This window comes from Rana temporaria, unplaced genomic scaffold, assembly GCF_905171775.1.
Source record: "Rana temporaria unplaced genomic scaffold, aRanTem1.1, whole genome shotgun sequence".
Lineage (NCBI taxonomy): Eukaryota > Metazoa > Chordata > Amphibia > Anura > Ranidae > Rana > Rana temporaria.
Window position 1 is genome coordinate 19,716 of NW_024404569.1, and position 17,825 is coordinate 37,540.

At 52.8% G+C, this 17,825-nt stretch overlaps 1 protein-coding gene across 1 annotated transcript; it reads right to left on the minus strand.

Annotated features, from left to right (window-relative positions):
- Positions 1 to 3,659: 3,659 nt before the first annotated feature.
- LOC120922629 lies at positions 3,660 to 9,930 on the minus strand. The gene is made up of 4 exons (XM_040334715.1): positions 9,266 to 9,930; positions 5,199 to 5,354; positions 5,048 to 5,126; positions 3,660 to 4,850 (listed from the first exon to the last, which is right to left on the minus strand). The coding sequence occupies exons 1-4, from the start codon at positions 9,332 to 9,334 to the stop codon at positions 3,976 to 3,978; spliced, it is 1,179 nt and encodes a 392-aa protein (XP_040190649.1). The 5' UTR covers positions 9,335 to 9,930; the 3' UTR covers positions 3,660 to 3,975.
- Between the last annotated feature and the right edge of the window lie 7,895 nt (positions 9,931 to 17,825).

Sequence of the window (17,825 nt, forward strand, 5' to 3'; positions counted from 1 at the left end):
GGTAGTCATGTGGTGTCCATGAGGAACACTGTTCTGTATGGATGGTTCTTGTCTTCTAGAAGCCGGATTCTTTCAGGAACACCCACAGCCGATCTTTAGAAATTCCATTGGCTTGGCGTTGAGGTCCACAACTTGCATGGTAACTTAAGGCGGCCCATTTGTGCAGAACAGGCTGTCGGCACACGGCGATGGAACCTGCACTGGACCTGCACCTCCTGTTCTTTTTTATAGCAATGTACTCCTATGGTGTGGTGCGCGGCAGTGTGAGTCCATCAGCACCTACTGTACCAAGGTTGTCCTTCTAAATGAAAAGCGACCCGAGATATGTGTGTGAGCCGCTCAGGCTGTATAGGAATGAAGTCCTATGCCCACCGCTGTGAGTGCTGGCCAGGAAGGGAGCTTGTCTATGCTCCAGGCAATGGTAGAGAGTGACTAGGGCTTCTGGGAGCCGCACATCCAAGTCAAAACCTGTGAATGGCAGTCCCAGCCTGGACCCCCCCCCCCCGCAATGCCACGTTCCAACGCGTTTCACTCCACCCACTGGAGCTTACTCATGGGGACTTGATGTGCAGCTCCTGGGACACCTAATCACCTTCTACAAGCAGAAGAATGATCTACACAGCCCCTTCAGAAGTCCAGTATGTATATCATGAAAGTCAACATAAAACCAGAGGGTCAAACAAGAGCCACCATTCTCAGGAGTGGTCAACGATAACGGCCTCCATAGATAAAGAGGATGGCCAATTTAATTTACCCAAGGGGGGGGGGGTAGCTGTCCCCTGGGGTGCAGCTACATCTTCAGCCCTCACAAAGGTTGTATCCTCCTTGTTGTGGTTTGGAGCTGGCGGTGTACATGGACACGGACATTGATGGAGTGGAGTTTAGGAGCTGGCGGTGTACATGGACACGGGCATTGATGGAGTGGAGTTTAGGAGCTGGTGGTGTACATGGACACGGACATTGATGGAGTTGAGATTAGGAGCTGGCGGTGTACATGGACACGGACATTGATGGAGTGGAGTTTAGGAGCTGGCGGTGTACATGGACACGGACATTGATGGAGTGGAGATTAGGAGCTGGCGGTGTACATGGACACGGACATTGATGGAGTGGAGATTAGGAGCTGGCGGTGTACATGGACACGGGCATTGATGGAGTGGAGATTAGGAGCTGGCGGTGTACATGGACACGGACATTGATGGAGTTGAGATTAGGAGCTGGCGGTGTACATGGACACGGACATTAATGGAGTTGAGATTAGGAGCTGGCGGTGTACATGGACACGGACATTGATGGAGTGGAGATTAGGAGCTGGCGGTGTACATGGACACGGACATTGATGGAGTGGAGTTTAGGAGCTGGTGGTGTACATGGACACGGACATTGATGGAGTTGAGTTTAGGAGCTGGCGGTGTACATGGACACGGACATTGATGGAGTGGAGATTAGGAGCTGGCGGTGTACATGGACACGGACATTGATGGAGTTTAGGAGCTGGTGGTGTACATGGACACGGACATTGATGGAGTTTAGGAGCTGGCGGTGTACATGGACACGGACATTGATGGAGTTGAGTTTAGGAGCTGGCGGTGTACATGGACACGGACATTGATGGAGTTGAGATTAGGAGCTGGCGGTGTACATGGACACGGACATTGATGGAGTGGAGATTAGGAGCTGGCGGTGTACATGGACACGGACATTGATGGAGTGGAGTTTAGGAGCTGGCGGTGTACATGGACACGGAGATTGATGGAGATTAGGAGCTGGCGGCGTACATGGACACGGACATTGATGGAGTGGAGTTTAGAAGCTGGCGGTGTACATGGACACGGACATTGATGGAGATTAGGAGCTGGCGGCGTACATGGACACGGACATTGATGGAGTGGAGATTAGGAGCTGGTGGTGTACATGGACACGGACATTGATGGAGTGGAGATTAGGAGCTGGCGGTGTACATGGACACGGACATTGATGGAGTTGAGATTAGGAGCTGGCGGTGTACATGGACACGGACATTGATGGAGTGGAGATTAGGAGCTGGCGGTGTACATGGACACGGACATTGATGGAGTGGAGATTAGGAGCTGGTGGTGTACATGGACACGGACATTGATGGAGTGGAGTTTAGGAGCTGGCGGTGTACATGGACACGGACATTGATGGAGTGGAGTTTAGGAGCTGGCGGTGTACATGGACACGGACATTGATGGAGTTGAGATTAGGAGCTGGTGGTGTACATGGACACGGACATTGATGGAGATTAGGAGCTGGCGGTGTACATGGACACGGACATTGATGGAGTGGAGATTAGGAGCTGGCGGTGTACATGGACACGGGCATTGATGGAGTTTAGGAGCTGGCGGTGTACATGGACACGGACATTGATGGAGATTAGGAGCTGGCGGTGTACATGGACACGGACATTGATGGAGATTAGGAGCTGGCGGTGTACATGGACACGGGCATTGATGGAGATTAGGAGCTGGCGGTGTACATGGACACGGACATTGATGGAGATTAGGAGCTGGCGGTGTACATGGACACGGACATTGATGGAGTGGAGATTAGGAGCTGGCGGTGTACATGGACACGGACATTGATGGAGTTGAGATTAGGAGCTGGTGGTGTACATGGACACGGACATTGATGGAGTTGAGATTAGGAGCTGGCGGTGTACATGGACACGAACATTGATGGAGATTAGGAGCTGGCGGTGTACATGGACACGGACATTGATGGAGATTAGGAGCTGGCGGTGTACATGGACACGGACATTGATGGAGTGGAGATTAGGAGCTGGCGGTGTACATGGACACGGACATTGATGGAGTTGAGATTAGCAGCTGGTGGTGTACATGGACACGGACATTGATGGAGTTGAGATTAGGAGCTGGCAGTGTACATGGACACGGACATTGATGGAGTGGAGTTTAGGAGCTGGCGGTGTACATGGACACGGGCATTGATGGAGTGGAGATTAGGAGCTGGCGGTGTACATGGACACGGACATTGATGGAGTTTAGGAGCTGGCGGTGTACATGGACACGAACATTGATGGAGTGGAGATTAGGAGCTGGCGGTGTACATGGACACGGGCATTGATGGAGTTTAGGAGCTGGCGGTGTACATGGACACAGGCATTGATGGAGTTTAGGAGCTGGCGGTGTACATGGACACGGACATTGATGGAGATTAGGAGCTGGCGGTGTACATGGACACGGACATTGATGGAGTGGAGTTTAGGAGCTGGCGGTGTACATGGACACGGACATTGATGGAGTTGAGATTAGGAGCTGGCGGTGTACATGGACACGGGCATTGATGGAGTGGAGATTAGGAGCTGGCGGTGTACACACCTGCCTCTAGGGCCGGGCCTTTTGGCTGGGACCAGAGGAATTTTTGATTCCTGGCCGGAGGGCCGACCATCGTATTGCACAATGGTCACTTTCACTCTTCCTCATCTTCCTTCTCCCCACTTTCTTTTTATTTAACCCCGTGTGTGTCACTTTTATGTCTTTTTTTGTTGTTCGTTACACGTTTTGTCACAGTGTGATGAGTAGGGTGGGGGTCCTCGGGCCAGCCCAGAACGTCTTGGGAGTAGGTGGACGTGGCCTTCTGGCTTAGTTCTCCCTCATGGGGTCTCCCTTCAGGAGCCCCATCTAGTACTTGGGTGGGTCTGTTTCGTCAGAACCTCCAGAGAACGGGGTCCGTCTGGTTTTGGCCAGATGGACCATGTGAAGTACCTCAGTCCCCGTCTGGAGCCTAACGCCCCGGGGGATCAGGGGAAGGTCCTTCCTTGTGGAGGACAGACGTAGCGCCCGTTTTGTGTCACTCTCTATGTGTTGCACCAATTTGGCATCGGGTGGAGTTTTTGGGCGTTTCACACGAAATTCAAAAGAAAAAGCTGCCGGTGTACATCAAAACTTCTCAGGCAGGCTGGACTTCCATAACGCCCTTCACGGGGTTCCTCTACTTTATGGTGAAGATTATGAAGTGGGCGTCACTGGCGGCTGGATGGATTGTAGGTTGGGTGAAGGTTTTTTCTCCACATGAGTCGGGTTCTTCCTTCAGACCCTCGGACGTTGTCTGATCTCCGGGTGAAGGGTCCGTGGGGGTGAAACGATTGTCTGCACAGTTTCTGGGTCCCTCCTTAATAACTAAAGCTGTATACTGCGGATGGACAGCGGGTGTGTGCGGGGGATGGTAGTTCTCTGATGAGAGGTGCTCCTCATTAATAATAACAGACGTATATTGTAGATGGTCCAATGATGGAAGACTTTGGGGTTCCTCCTTGACGTGTGTTGATGAATCTGATGGTTCACCAATGTCTCTCACGGTCAGGTTTTGCCTTTGTGATGTTTGGGGTTCCTTGTCCATGTTATGAGCGTGGTCGGGGGATGGGATGACACCGTCACATGGGGATTGTTCTGTAGTTCCAGGTGATGAGCATTGAGTGGACAGGTCTGTGTGCGGCGGATTTCCTCGGCTCGGGGGTATCGGCTCCTCCTGAGTGGACAGGTCTGTGTGCAGTGGATTTCTTCGGCTCGGGGGTATCGGCTCCTCCTGAGTAGACACATGTTGGGTATAAACCTGAGGATTTCCCCCTCTAGATAGGAGAGGTTCCTCCACAACACGAGCAGATGAAGTTTGTACCTCATTGGAACCCGAATCCTGCATGGCGTCCTCTTCACACAAGACCAGCTTTTTGGTGCCATTCGCCTCGGATATGGCCGTCCACGTGGAGATTTTAAAGTGTTTGGCCTCCTGGACAACAACTTCTTCCACGTCCATAGAACCGGAAGATGATGAACGTGGGGGGGCTGTATTGGTCTCCTGGAAGACACCTGAAATAGAGGTCACATTAATGATTGTGTCACCTCGATACCCCAATTCCCTTCTCCATCCCCCCCAATTCCCTTCTCCATCCCCCACCATTATCTGAAGAAATACAATCAGCCCAGAATTTACATGACATGGACAATGATGAGAAGACCAGAAGGTGACTGCAGACCAACACAAGAGAGAACAACCTTCTTCTTACCTGCTAGAGGGAAGCTCTGGGGATTCTTGATCGTGACTTTTGTGGAGGCTTCTTCATGTCCATCTGTGACGCCCTCCTCCTGTATAAAGAAACAGACGCTCAGCCTTCATCCAAACATGGATAATGTCCTCGAATTTCCAGCACCGCTCACCTCTCTGGTCAGAAGATCAAACATCTTGCTGGTCAAGTCCAGGACCATGTGTTCATTGACCCAGTCCAACACCTGGGACCCGGGCACCGCTTCCGAACATTCGGTCCTTCTGTCAAGTTGGACCCGCGGACGCGACTTCTTCACAAGAATATAATCCTACAAAACACGAGATCCTTCTTCAGTCCTCCAACCATATGACTGAATCCCTCCCAGAATCCTTCACTTCAAATGTGTTTTTACTAATAGAGATAAGAGTGATGTCATGTGACCTCCCAGAATCCTCCTCACCTCTCCGGTCAGGTGTGTATTATTAATAGAGATAAGAGTGATGTCATGTGACCTCCCAGAATCCTCCTCACCTCTCCGGTCAGGTCTGTGTATTATTAATAGAGATAAGAGTGATGTCATGTGACCTCCCAGAATCCTCCTCACCTCTCCGGTCAGGTCTGTGTATTATTAATAGAGATAAGAGTGATGTCATGTGACCTCCCAGAATCCTCCTCACCCCTCCGGTCAGGTCTGTATTATTAATAGAGATAAGAGTGATGTCATGTGACCTCCCAGAATCCTCCTCACCTCTCCGGTCAGGTCTGTGTATTATTAATAGAGATAAGAGTGATGTCATGTGACCTCCCAGAATCCTCCTCACCTCTCCGGTCAGGTCTGTGTATTATTAATAGAGATAAGAGTGATGTCATGTGACCTCCCAGAATCCTCCTCACCTCTCCGGTCAGGTCTGTATTATTAATAGAGATAAGAGTGATGTCATGTGACCTCCCAGAATCCTCCTCACCCCTCCGGTCAGGTCTGTATTATTAATAGAGATAAGAGTGATGTCATGTGACCTCCCAGAACCCTCCTCACCTCTCCGGTCAGGTCTGTATTATTAATAGAGATAAAAGGGATGTCATGTGACCTCCCAGAATCCTCCTCACCTCTCCGGTCAGGTCTGTATTATTAATAGAGATAAGAGTGATGTCATGTGACCTCCCAGAATCCTCCTCACCCCTCCGGTCAGGTCTGTGTATTATTAATAGAGATAAGAGTGATGTCATGTGACCTCCCAGAATCCTCCTCACCTCTCCGGTCAGGTCTGTGTATTATTAATAGAGATAAGAGTGATGTCATGTGACCTCCCAGAATCCTCCTCACCTCTCCGGTCAGGTCTGTGTATTATTAATAGAGATAAGAGTGATGTCATGTGACCTCCCAGAATCCTCCTCACCTCTCCGGTCAGGTCTGTATTATTAATAGAGATAAGAGTGATGTCATGTGACCTCCCAGAATCCTCCTCACCTCTCCGGTCAGGTCTGTATTATTAATAGAGATAAGAGTGATGTCATGTGACCTCCCAGAATCCTCCTCACCTCTCCGGTCAGGTCTGTGTATTATTAATAGAGATAAGAGTGATGTCATGTGACCTCCCAGAATCCCCCTCACCTCTCCGGTCAGGTCTGTATTATTAATAGAGATAAGAGTGATGTCATGTGACCTCCCAGAATCCTCCTCACCTCTCCGGTCAGGTCTGTATTATTAATAGAGATAAGAGTGATGTCACGTGACCTCCCAGAATCCTCCTCACCTCTCCGGTCAGGTCTGTATTATTAATAGAGATAAGAGTGATGTCATGTGACCTCCCAGAATCCTCCTCACCTCTCCGGTCAGGTCTGTATTATTAATAGAGATAAGAGTGATGTCATGTGACCTCCCAGAATCCTCCTCACCTCTCCGGTCAGGTCTGTATTATTAATAGAGATAAGAGTGATGTCATGTGACCTCCCAGAATCCCCCTCACCTCTCCGGTTAGGTCTGTATTATTAATAGAGATAAGAGTGATGTCATGTGACCTCCCAGAATCCTCCTCACCTCTCCGGTCAGGTCTGTGTATTATTAATAGAGATAAGAGTGATGTCATGTGACCTCCCAGAATCCTCCTCACCTCTCCAGTCAGGTCTGTATTATTAATAGAGATAAGAGTGATGTCATGTGACCTCCCAGAATCCTCCTCACCTCTCCGGTCAGGTCTGTGTATTATTAATAGAGATAAGAGTGATGTCATGTGACCTCCCAGAATCCTCCTCACCTCTCCGGTCAGGTCTGTATTATTAATAGAGATAAGAGTGATGTCATGTGACCTCCCAGAATCCTCCTCACCTCTCCGGTCAGGTCTGTATTATTAATAGAGATAAGAGTGATGTCATGTGACCTCCCAGAATCCTCCTCACCTCTCCGGTCAGCTGGTAGATGATCCTCCTCACCTCTCCGGTCAGGTCTGTATTATTAATAGAGATAAGAGTGATGTCATGTGACCTCCCAGAATCCTCCTCACCTCTCCGGTCAGGTCTGTGTATTATTAATAGAGATAAGAGTGATGTCATGTGACCTCCCAGAATCCTCCTCACCTCTCCAGTCAGGTCTGTATTATTAATAGAGATAAGAGTGATGTCATGTGACCTCCCAGAATCCTCCTCACCTCTCCGGTCAGGTCTGTGTATTATTAATAGAGATAAGAGTGATGTCATGTGACCTCCCAGAATCCTCCTCACCTCTCCGGTCAGGTCTGTGTATTATTATTATTAGAGATAAGAGTGATGTCATGTGACCTCCCAGAATCCTCCTCACCTCTCCGGTCAGGTTTGTATTATTAATAGAGATAAGAGTGATGTCATGTGACCTCCCAGAATCCTCCTCACCTCTCGGGTCAGGTCTGTGTATTATTAATAAAGATAAGAGTGATGTCATGTGACCTCCCAGAATCCTCCTCACCTCTCCGGTCAGGTCTGTGTATTATTAATAGAGATAAGAGTGATGTCATGTGACCTCCCAGAATCCTCCTCACCTCTCCAGTCAGGTCTGTATTATTAATAGAGATAAGAGTGATGTCATGTGACCTCCCAGAATCCTCCTCACCTCTCCGGTCAGGTCTGTGTATTATTAATAGAGATAAGAGTGATGTCATGTGACCTCCCAGAATCCTCCTCACCTCTCCGGTCAGGTCTGTGTATTATTATTATTAGAGATAAGAGTGATGTCATGTGACCTCCCAGAATCCTCCTCACCTCTCCGGTCAGGTTTGTATTATTAATAGAGATAAGAGTGATGTCATGTGACCTCCCAGAATCCTCCTCACCTCTCGGGTCAGGTCTGTGTATTATTAATAAAGATAAGAGTGATGTCATGTGACCTCCCAGAATCCTCCTCACCTCTCCGGTCAGGTCTGTGTATTATTAATAGAGATAAGAGTGATGTCATGTGACCTCCCAGAATCCTCCTCACCTCTCGGGTCAGGTCTGTATTATTAATAGAGATAAGAGTGATGTCATGTGACCTCCCAGAATCCTCCTCACCTCTCCGGTCAGGTTTGTATTATTAATAGAGATAAGAGTGATGTCATGTGACCTCCCAGAATCCTCCTCACCTCTCCGGTCAGGTCTGTGTATTATTAATAGAGATAAGAGTGATGTCATGTGACCTCCCAGAATCCTCCTCACCTCTCCGGTCAGGTCTGTGTATTATTAATAGAGATAAGAGTGATGTCATGTGACCTCCCAGAATCCTCCTCACCTCTCCGGTCAGGTCTGTGTATTATTAATAGAGATAAGAGTGATGTCATGTGACCTCCCAGAATCCTCCTCACCTCTCCGGTCAGGTCTGTATTATTAATAGAGATAAGAGTGATGTCATGTGTCCTCCCAGAATCCTCCTCACCTCTCCGGTCAGGTCTGTATTATTATTAGAGATAAGAGTGATGTCATGTGACCTCCCAGAATCCTCCTCACCTCTCCGGTCAGGTCTGTATTATTAATAGAGATAAGAGTGATGTCATGTGACCTCCCAGAATCCTCCTCACCTCTCCGGTCAGGTCTGTGTATTATTAATAGAGATAAGAGTGATGTCATGTGACCTCCCAGAATCCTCCTCACCTCTCCGGTCAGGTCTGTATTATTAATAGAGATAAGAGTGATGTCATGTGACCTCCCAGAATCCTCCTCACCTCTCCGGTCAGGTCTGTGTATTATTAATAGAGATAAGAGTGATGTCATGTGACCTCCCAGAATCCTCCTCACCTCTCCGGTCAGTAGAGCGATGATATCCAGGGTGAGGTTCAGTAATTTTTGTGCCAGTTCTCGCCCCATTTTTGTATTGGTGGATTCGGTGCCTCTTTTCTTTAGATGTCGGCTGTCCTAGAAACACAAAGACACCCAAATGTCACCTTTTATTTATAGCAGAATAATGACTGAAGGACCTTTCTTCTCCTCCTATTCCGCCCCTCCCTCTTCCTTCATAAAATGGAGTTACAGAAGAGATCACACTACGGGGGCTTTAGGTCAGAAAAAGGTCCAACCTTGTGTTCTCAGTACGATCGCGGCTTCCAATCATCGTTTTCACTCTTCCCGTAGCTTTGCAGGCGACAAAACACAGGATTTTCTGACTTGCTGTAATATCCTTTTCTTGGAGTATATTCCAGGACAGAGACGAAGCGTTCCGGTACTCTGGGTTATGCTGCCACCTTCAGTAGACTGTAAGGACAGCCCAGTATGATCCCTTCCACTCTCATCAAGCAATATTAGGAGTGAAGATAAGAAGACAGGTGAGGGACCCACGTCCTGTAATGTACTCCAAGAAAAGGACTTAGGGGTGCGCCGAATGGGTTTACCACTACCAAAAAATGAAAAATACACTAGGCCGAAAACTGAAACCAAAACTTTATTTTTATACAAGAGATGGTCAGAGACTGCAGACATAATACAGGAGATGGTCAGAGACTGAGGACATAATACAGGAGATGGTCAGAGACTGCAGACATAATAAAGGAGATGGTCAGAGACTGGGGACATGGTACAGGAGATGGTCAGAGACTGGGGACATGGCACAGGAGATGGTCAGAGACTGCAGACATAATACAGGAGATGGTCAGAGACTGGGGACATAATACAGGAGATGGTCAGAGACTGGGGACATAATACAGGAGATGGTCAGAGACTGGGGACATGGTACAGGAGATGGTCAGAGACTGCAGACATAATACAGGAGATGGTCAGAGACTGGGGACATGGCACAGGAGATGGTCAGAGACTGGGAACATAATACAGGAGATGGTCAGAGATGGGGACATGGTACAGGTGATGGTCAGAGACTGGGGACATGGCACAGGAGATGGTCAGAGACTGGGGACATGGTACAGGAGATGGTCAGAGACTGGGAACATAATACAGGAGATGGTCAGAGACTGAGGACATGATACAGGAGATGATCAGAGACTGAGGACATAGTACAGGAGATGGTCAGAGACTGCAGACATAATACAGGAGATGGTCAGAGACTGGGGACATGGCACAGGAGATGGTCAGAGACTGGGGACATGGTACAGGAGATGGTCAGAGACTGGGGACATGGTACAGGAGATGTCAGAGACTGCAGACATAGTACAGGAGATGATCAGAGACTGCAGACATAGTACAGGAGATGATCAGAGACTGCAGACATAATACAGGAGATGTCAGAGACTGGGGACATGGTACAGGAGATGGTCAGAGACTGAGGACATAATACAGGAGATGATCAGAGACTGAGGACATAATACAGGAGATGATCAGAGACTGAGGACATAGTACAGGTGATGGTCAGAGACTGGGGACATGGCACAGGAGATGGTCAGAGACTGGGGACATGGCACAGGAGATGGTCAGAGACTGGGGACATGGCACAGGAGATGGTCAGAGACTGGGGACATGATACAGGAGATGGTCAGAGACTGGGGACATGGTACAGGAGATGGTCAGAGACTGGGGACATGGCACAGGTGATGGTCAGAGACTGGGGACATGGCACAGGAGATGGTCAGAGACTGGGGACATGGTACAGGAGATGGTCAGAGACTGGGGACATGATACAGGAGATGGTCAGAGACTGGGGACATGGCACAGGAGATGGTCAGAGATTGGGGACATGGTACAGGAGATGGTCAGAGACTGGGGACATGGTACAGGAGATGGTCAGAGACTGGGGACATGGCACAGGAGATGGTCAGAGATTGGGGACATGGCACAGGAGATGGTCAGAGACTGGGGACATGGCACAGGAGATGGTCAGAGACTGGGGACATGGTACAGGAGATGGTCAGAGACTGGGGACATGGTACAGGAGATGGTCAGAGACTGGGGACATGGCACAGGAGATGGTCAGAGACTGGGGACATGGTACAGGAGATGGTCAGAGACTGGGGACATGATACAGGAGATGGTCAGAGACTGGGGACATGGCACAGGAGATGGTCAGAGACTGGGGACATGGTACAGGAGATGGTCAGAGACTGGGGACATGGTACAGGAGATGGTCAGAGACTGGGGACATGGTACAGGAGATGGTCAGAGACTGGGGACATAATACAAGAGATGGTCAGAGACTAGGGACATGGCACAGGAGATGGTCAGAGACTGGGGACATGGCACAGGAGATGGTCAGAGACTGGGGACATGGCACAGGAGATGGTCAGAGACTGGGGACATGGCAAGGAGATGGTCAGAGACTGGGGACATACAGGAGATGATCAGAGACTGGGGGCATGGTACAGGAGATGGTCAGAAACTGGGGACATGATACAGGAGATGGTCAGAGACTGGGGACATGGCACAGGAGATGGTCAGAGACTGGGGACATGGTACAGGAGATGGTCAGAGACTGGGGACATGGTACAGGAGATGGTCAGAGACTGGGGACATGGTACAGGAGATGATCAGAGACTGGGGACATGGTACAGGAGATGGTCAGAGATTGGGGACATGGCACAGGAGATGGTCAGAGACTGGGGACATGGTACAGGAGATGGTCAGAGATTGGGGACATGGCACAGGAGATGGTCAGAGACTGGGGACATGGTACAGGAGAGGGTCAGAGACTGGGGACATGGTACAGGAGATGGTCAGAGACTGGGGACATGGTACAGGAGAGGGTCAGAGACTGGGGACATGGTACAGGAGATGGTCAGAGACTGGGGACATGGTACAGGAGAGGGTCAGAGACTGGGGACATGGTACAGGAGATGTCAGAGACTGGGGACATGGTACAGGAGATGGTCAGAGACTGCGGACATGATATAAGAGATCAATGCAGCCTCACCAGTGCCCATCAGATGCAGCCTGCCTGTGTCCTCAGTGCAGCCAGCCGGTGTGTGTCTGTCCCCAGTGCAGCCTACCTGTGCAGGCAGAGAGAGGGAAGAGAGAGGAGAGCCGCCGCCGCCTGGTTGATCACAGCTTTCAGTTCAAAAGCTGTGTGTTTCCTGCCGCGCGCTGTCACATAAGGTGCCCCTTCACCTACCAGGGTGTAACGGCTACCCACTGGTAGTGAGGGTCTCAGCCGTTGGAGACGTCCTTTTCCCTGGCAAGCTGCGATATGCAGGTACCGCCGGTGTATCCCATCGAACGCCCTTCCAAGAAACGAGACGGGCTACGTTTGCAGAGTCAAGCAGACTGACTTTATTTGGCATATTTCACCTGCTTATATCTGCTTACAACTGTTACAAGAACAATGACAGTTTCCGCCCTCCCCTTTTCCCAGTAGGGGGCTTCAACACAGACCCCCTGAAACAATGACATCTCCTTGAATTAATCACTTGACCAGTCTCTAGACGCTTCGGCACCGCACCCCACTTAACATTTCCTGGCCAGGCACATAGAATTCAATTAACCTTTAAAACAATTATCACTCACACATAATCCCCATCAGCAGACACCTCACAGGGGGGCTGTTTACCTACACAAGAGAGAGTTCATTATCTATGCGAAGGGAACATTAGCATTCAGCAATGAAAAGAGACTTGTCCAATTAACCCTTTGAGCTCAGAATACAATGTGGTACATCCAATTGTGACAAGCCATGCAGTTCCTTGTAGTCCCCCTGCACGAAGATTATAACTGTCTCGGCAGCATGCATATGTCCGTTACACAGGGTATTCAGCATCTCCTGGGGGTCGGAGGTGCCCCTTCACCTACCAGGGTATTCAGCATCTCCTGGGGGTCGGAGGTGCCCCTTCACCTACCAGGGTGCATCTCCTGGGGGTCGGAGGTGCCCCTTCACCTACCAGGGTATTCAGCATCTCCTGGGGGTCAGAGGTGCCCCTTCACCTATCAGGGTATTCAGCATCTCCTGGGGGTCGGAGGTGCCCCTTCACCTACCAGGGTATTCGGCATCTCCTGGGGGTCGGAGGTGCCCCTTCACCTACCAGGGTATTCAGCATCTCCTGGGGGTCGGAGGTGCCCCTTCACCTACCAGGGTATTCAGCATCTCCTGGGGGTCGGAGGTGCCCCTTCACCTACCAGGGTATTCAGCATCTCCTGGGGGTCAGAGGTGCCCCTTCACCTACCAGGGTGCATCTCCTGGGGGTCGGAGGTGCCCCTTCACCTACCAGGGTATTCAGCATCTCCTGGGGGTCAGAGGTGCCCCTTCACCTACCAGGGTATTCAGCATCTTCTGGGGGGTCAGAGGTGCCCCTTCACCTACCAGGGTGCATCTCCTGGGGGTCGGAGGTGCCCCTTCACCTACCAGGGTATTCAGCATCTCCTGGGGGTCAGAGGTGCCCCTTCACCTACCAGGGTATTCAGCATCTCCTGGGGGTCGGAGGTGCCCCTTCACCTACCAGGGTGCATCTCCTGGGGGTCGGAGGTGCCCCTTCACCTACCAGGGTATTCAGCATCTCCTGGGGGTCAGAGGTGCCCCTTCACCTACCAGGGTGCATCTCCTGGGGGTCGGAGGTGCCCCTTCACCTACCAGGGTATTCAGCATCTCCTGGGGGTCGGAGGTGCCCCTTCACCTACCAGGGTATTCAGCATCTCCTGGGGGTCAGAGGTGCCCCTTCACCTACCAGGGTATTCGGCATCTCCTGGGGGGGGGGGAGGGGCCCCTTCACCTACCAGGGTGCATCTCCTGGGGGTCGGAGGTGCCCCTTCACCTACCAGGGTATTCAGCATCTCCTGGGGGTCGGAGGTGCCCCTTCACCTACCAGGGTATTCAGCATCTCCTGGGGGTCGGAGGTGCCCCTTCACCTACCAGGGTGCATCTCCTGGGGGTCAGAGGTGCCCCTTCACCTACCAGGGTATTCAGCATCTCCTGGGGGTCGGAGGTGCCCCTTCACCTACCAGGGTATTCAGCATCTCCTGGGGGTCAGAGGTGCCCCTTCACCTACCAGGGTATTCAGCATCTCCTGGGGGTCGGAGGTGCCCCTTCACCTACCAGGGTATTCAGCATTTCCTGGGGGTCGGAGGTGCCCCTTCACCTACCAGGGTGCATCTCCTGGGGGTCGGAGGTGCCCCTTCACCTACCAGGGTGCATCTCCTGGGGGTCGGAGGTGCCCCTTCACCTACCAGGGTATTCAGCATCTCCTGGGGGTCGGAGGTGCCCCTTCACCTACCAGGGTATTCAGCATCTCCTGGGGGGCGGAGGTGCCACTTCACCTACCAGGGTATTCAGCATCTCCTGGGGGTCGGAGGTGCCCCTTCACCTACCAGGGTATTCAGCATCTCCTGGGGGTCGGAGGTGCCCCTTCACCTACCAGGGTATTCAGCATCTCCTGGGGGTCGGAGGTGCCCCTTCACCTACCAGGGTGCATCTCCTGGGGGTCAGAGGTGCCCCTTCACCTACCAGGGTATTCAGCATCTCCTGGGGGTCGGAGGTGCCCCTTCACCTACCAGGGTATTCAGCATCTCCTGGGGGTCGGAGGTGCCCCTTCACCTACCAGGGTATTCAGCATCTCCTGGGGGTCAGAGGTGCCCCTTCACCTACCAGGGTATTCAGCATCTCCTGGGGGTCAGAGGTGCCCCTTCACCTACCAGGGTATTCAGCATCTCCTGGGGGTCGGAGGTGCCCCTTCACCTACCAGGGTATTCAGCATCTCCTGGGGGTCAGAGGTGCCCCTTCACCTATCAGGGTATTCAGCATCTCCTGGGGGTCAGAGGTGCCCCTTCACCTACCAGGGTATTCGGCATCTCCTGGGGGTCGGAGGTGCCCCCTCACCTACCAGGGTATTCAGCATCTCCTGGGGGTCAGAGGTGCCCCTTCACCTACCAGGGTGCATCTCCTGGGGGTCGGAGGTGCCCCTTCACCTACCAGGGTATTCAGCATCTCCTGGGGGTCGGAGGTGCCCCTTCACCTACCAGGGTATTCAGCATCTCCTGGGGGTCGGAGGTGCCCCTTCACCTACCAGGGTATTCAGCATCTCCTGGGGGTCAGAGGTGCCCCTTCACCTACCAGGGTGCATCTCCTGGGGGTCGGAGGTGCCCCTTCACCTACCAGGGTATTCAGCATCTCCTGGGGGTCAGAGGTGCCCCTTCACCTACCAGGGTATTCAGCATCTTCTGGGGGGTCAGAGGTGCCCCTTCACCTACCAGGGTGCATCTCCTGGGGGTCGGAGGTGCCCCTTCACCTACCAGGGTATTCAGCATCTCCTGGGGGTCAGAGGTGCCCCTTCACCTACCAGGGTATTCAGCATCTCCTGGGGGTCGGAGGTGCCCCTTCACCTACCAGGGTGCATCTCCTGGGGGTCGGAGGTGCCCCTTCACCTACCAGGGTATTCAGCATCTCCTGGGGGTCAGAGGTGCCCCTTCACCTACCAGGGTGCATCTCCTGGGGGTCGGAGGTGCCCCTTCACCTACCAGGGTATTCAGCATCTCCTGGGGGTCGGAGGTGCCCCTTCACCTACCAGGGTATTCAGCATCTCCTGGGGGTCAGAGGTGCCCCTTCACCTACCAGGGTATTCGGCATCTCCTGGGGGGGGGGAGGGGCCCCTTCACCTACCAGGGTGCATCTCCTGGGGGTCGGAGGTGCCCCTTCACCTACCAGGGTATTCAGCATCTCCTGGGGGTCGGAGGTGCCCCTTCACCTACCAGGGTATTCAGCATCTCCTGGGGGTCGGAGGTGCCCCTTCACCTACCAGGGTGCATCTCCTGGGGGTCGGAGGTGCCCCTTCCCCTACCAGGGTATTCAGCATCTCCTGGGGGTCGGAGGTGCCCCTTCACCTACCAGGGTATTCAGCATCTCCTGGGGGGTCAGAGGTGCCCCTTCACCTACCAGGGTATTCAGCATCTCCTGGGGGTTGGAGGTGCCCCTTCACCTACCAGGGTATTCAGCATCTCCTGGGGGTCGGAGGTGCCCCTTCACCTACCAGGGTGCATCTCCTGGGGGTCGGAGGTGCCCCTTCACCTACCAGGGTATTCAGCATCTCCTGGGGGTCGGAGGTGCCCCTTCACCTACCAGGGTATTCAGCATCTCCTGGGGGTCGGAGGTGCCACTTCACCTACCAGGGTATTCAGCATCTCCTGGGGGTCGGAGGTGCCCCTTCACCTACCAGGGTATTCAGCATCTCCTGGGGGTCAGAGGTGCCCCTTCACCTACCAGGGTATTCAGCATCTCCTGGGGGTCAGAGGTGCCCCTTCACCTACCAGGGTATTCAGCATCTCCTGGGGGTCGGAGGTGCCCCTTCACCTACCAGGGTATTCAGCATCTCCTGGGGGTCGGAGGTGCCCCTTCACCTACCAGGGTATTCAGCATCTCCTGGGGGTCGGAGGTGCCCCTTCACCTACCAGGGTGCATCTCCTGGGGGTCAGAGGTGCCCCTTCACCTACCAGGGTATTCAGCATCTCCTGGGGGTCAGAGGTGCCCCTTCACCTACCAGGGTATTCAGCATCTCCTGGGGGTCAGAGGTGCCCCTTCACCTACCAGGGTGCATCTCCTGGGGGTCAGAGGTGCCCCTTCACCTACCAGGGTATTCAGCATCTCCTGGGGGTCGGAGGTGCCCCTTCACCTACCAGGGTATTCAGCATCTCCTGGGGGTCAGAGGTGCCCCTTCACCTATCAGGGTATTCAGCATCTCCTGGGGGTCGGAGGTGCCCCTTCACCTACCAGGGTATTCAGCATCTCCTGGGGTCGGAGGTGCCCCTTCACCTACCAGGGTATTCAGCATCTCCTGGGGGTCGGAGGTGCCCCTTCACCTACCAGGGTATTCAGCATCTCCTGGGGGGCGGAGGTGCCCCTTCACCTACCAGGGTATTCAGCATCTCCTGGGGGTCAGAGGTGCCCCTTCACCTACCAGGGTGCATCTCCTGGGGGTCGGAGGTGCCCCTTCACCTACCAGGGTATTCAGCATCTCCTGGGGGTCAGAGGTGCCCCTTCACCTACCAGGGTATTCAGCATCTTCTGGGGGGTCAGAGGTGCCCCTTCACCTACCAGGGTGCATCTCCTGGGGGTCAGAGGTGCCCCTTCACCTACCAGGGTATTCAGCATCTCCTGGGGGTCAGAGGTGCCCCTTCACCTACCAGGGTATTCAGCATCTCCTGGGGGTCGGAGGTGCCCCTTCACCTACCAGGGTGCATCTCCTGGGGGTCGGAGGTGCCCCTTCACCTACCAGGGTATTCAGCATCTCCTGGGGGTCAGAGGTGCCCCTTCACCTACCAGGGTGCATCTCCTGGGGGTCGGAGGTGCCCCTTCACCTACCAGGGTATTCAGCATCTCCTGGGGGTCGGAGGTGCCCCTTCACCTACCAGGGTATTCAGCATCTCCTGGGGGTCAGAGGTGCCCCTTCACCTACCAGGGTATTCAGCATCTCCTGGGGGTCGGAGGTGCCCCTTCACCTACCAG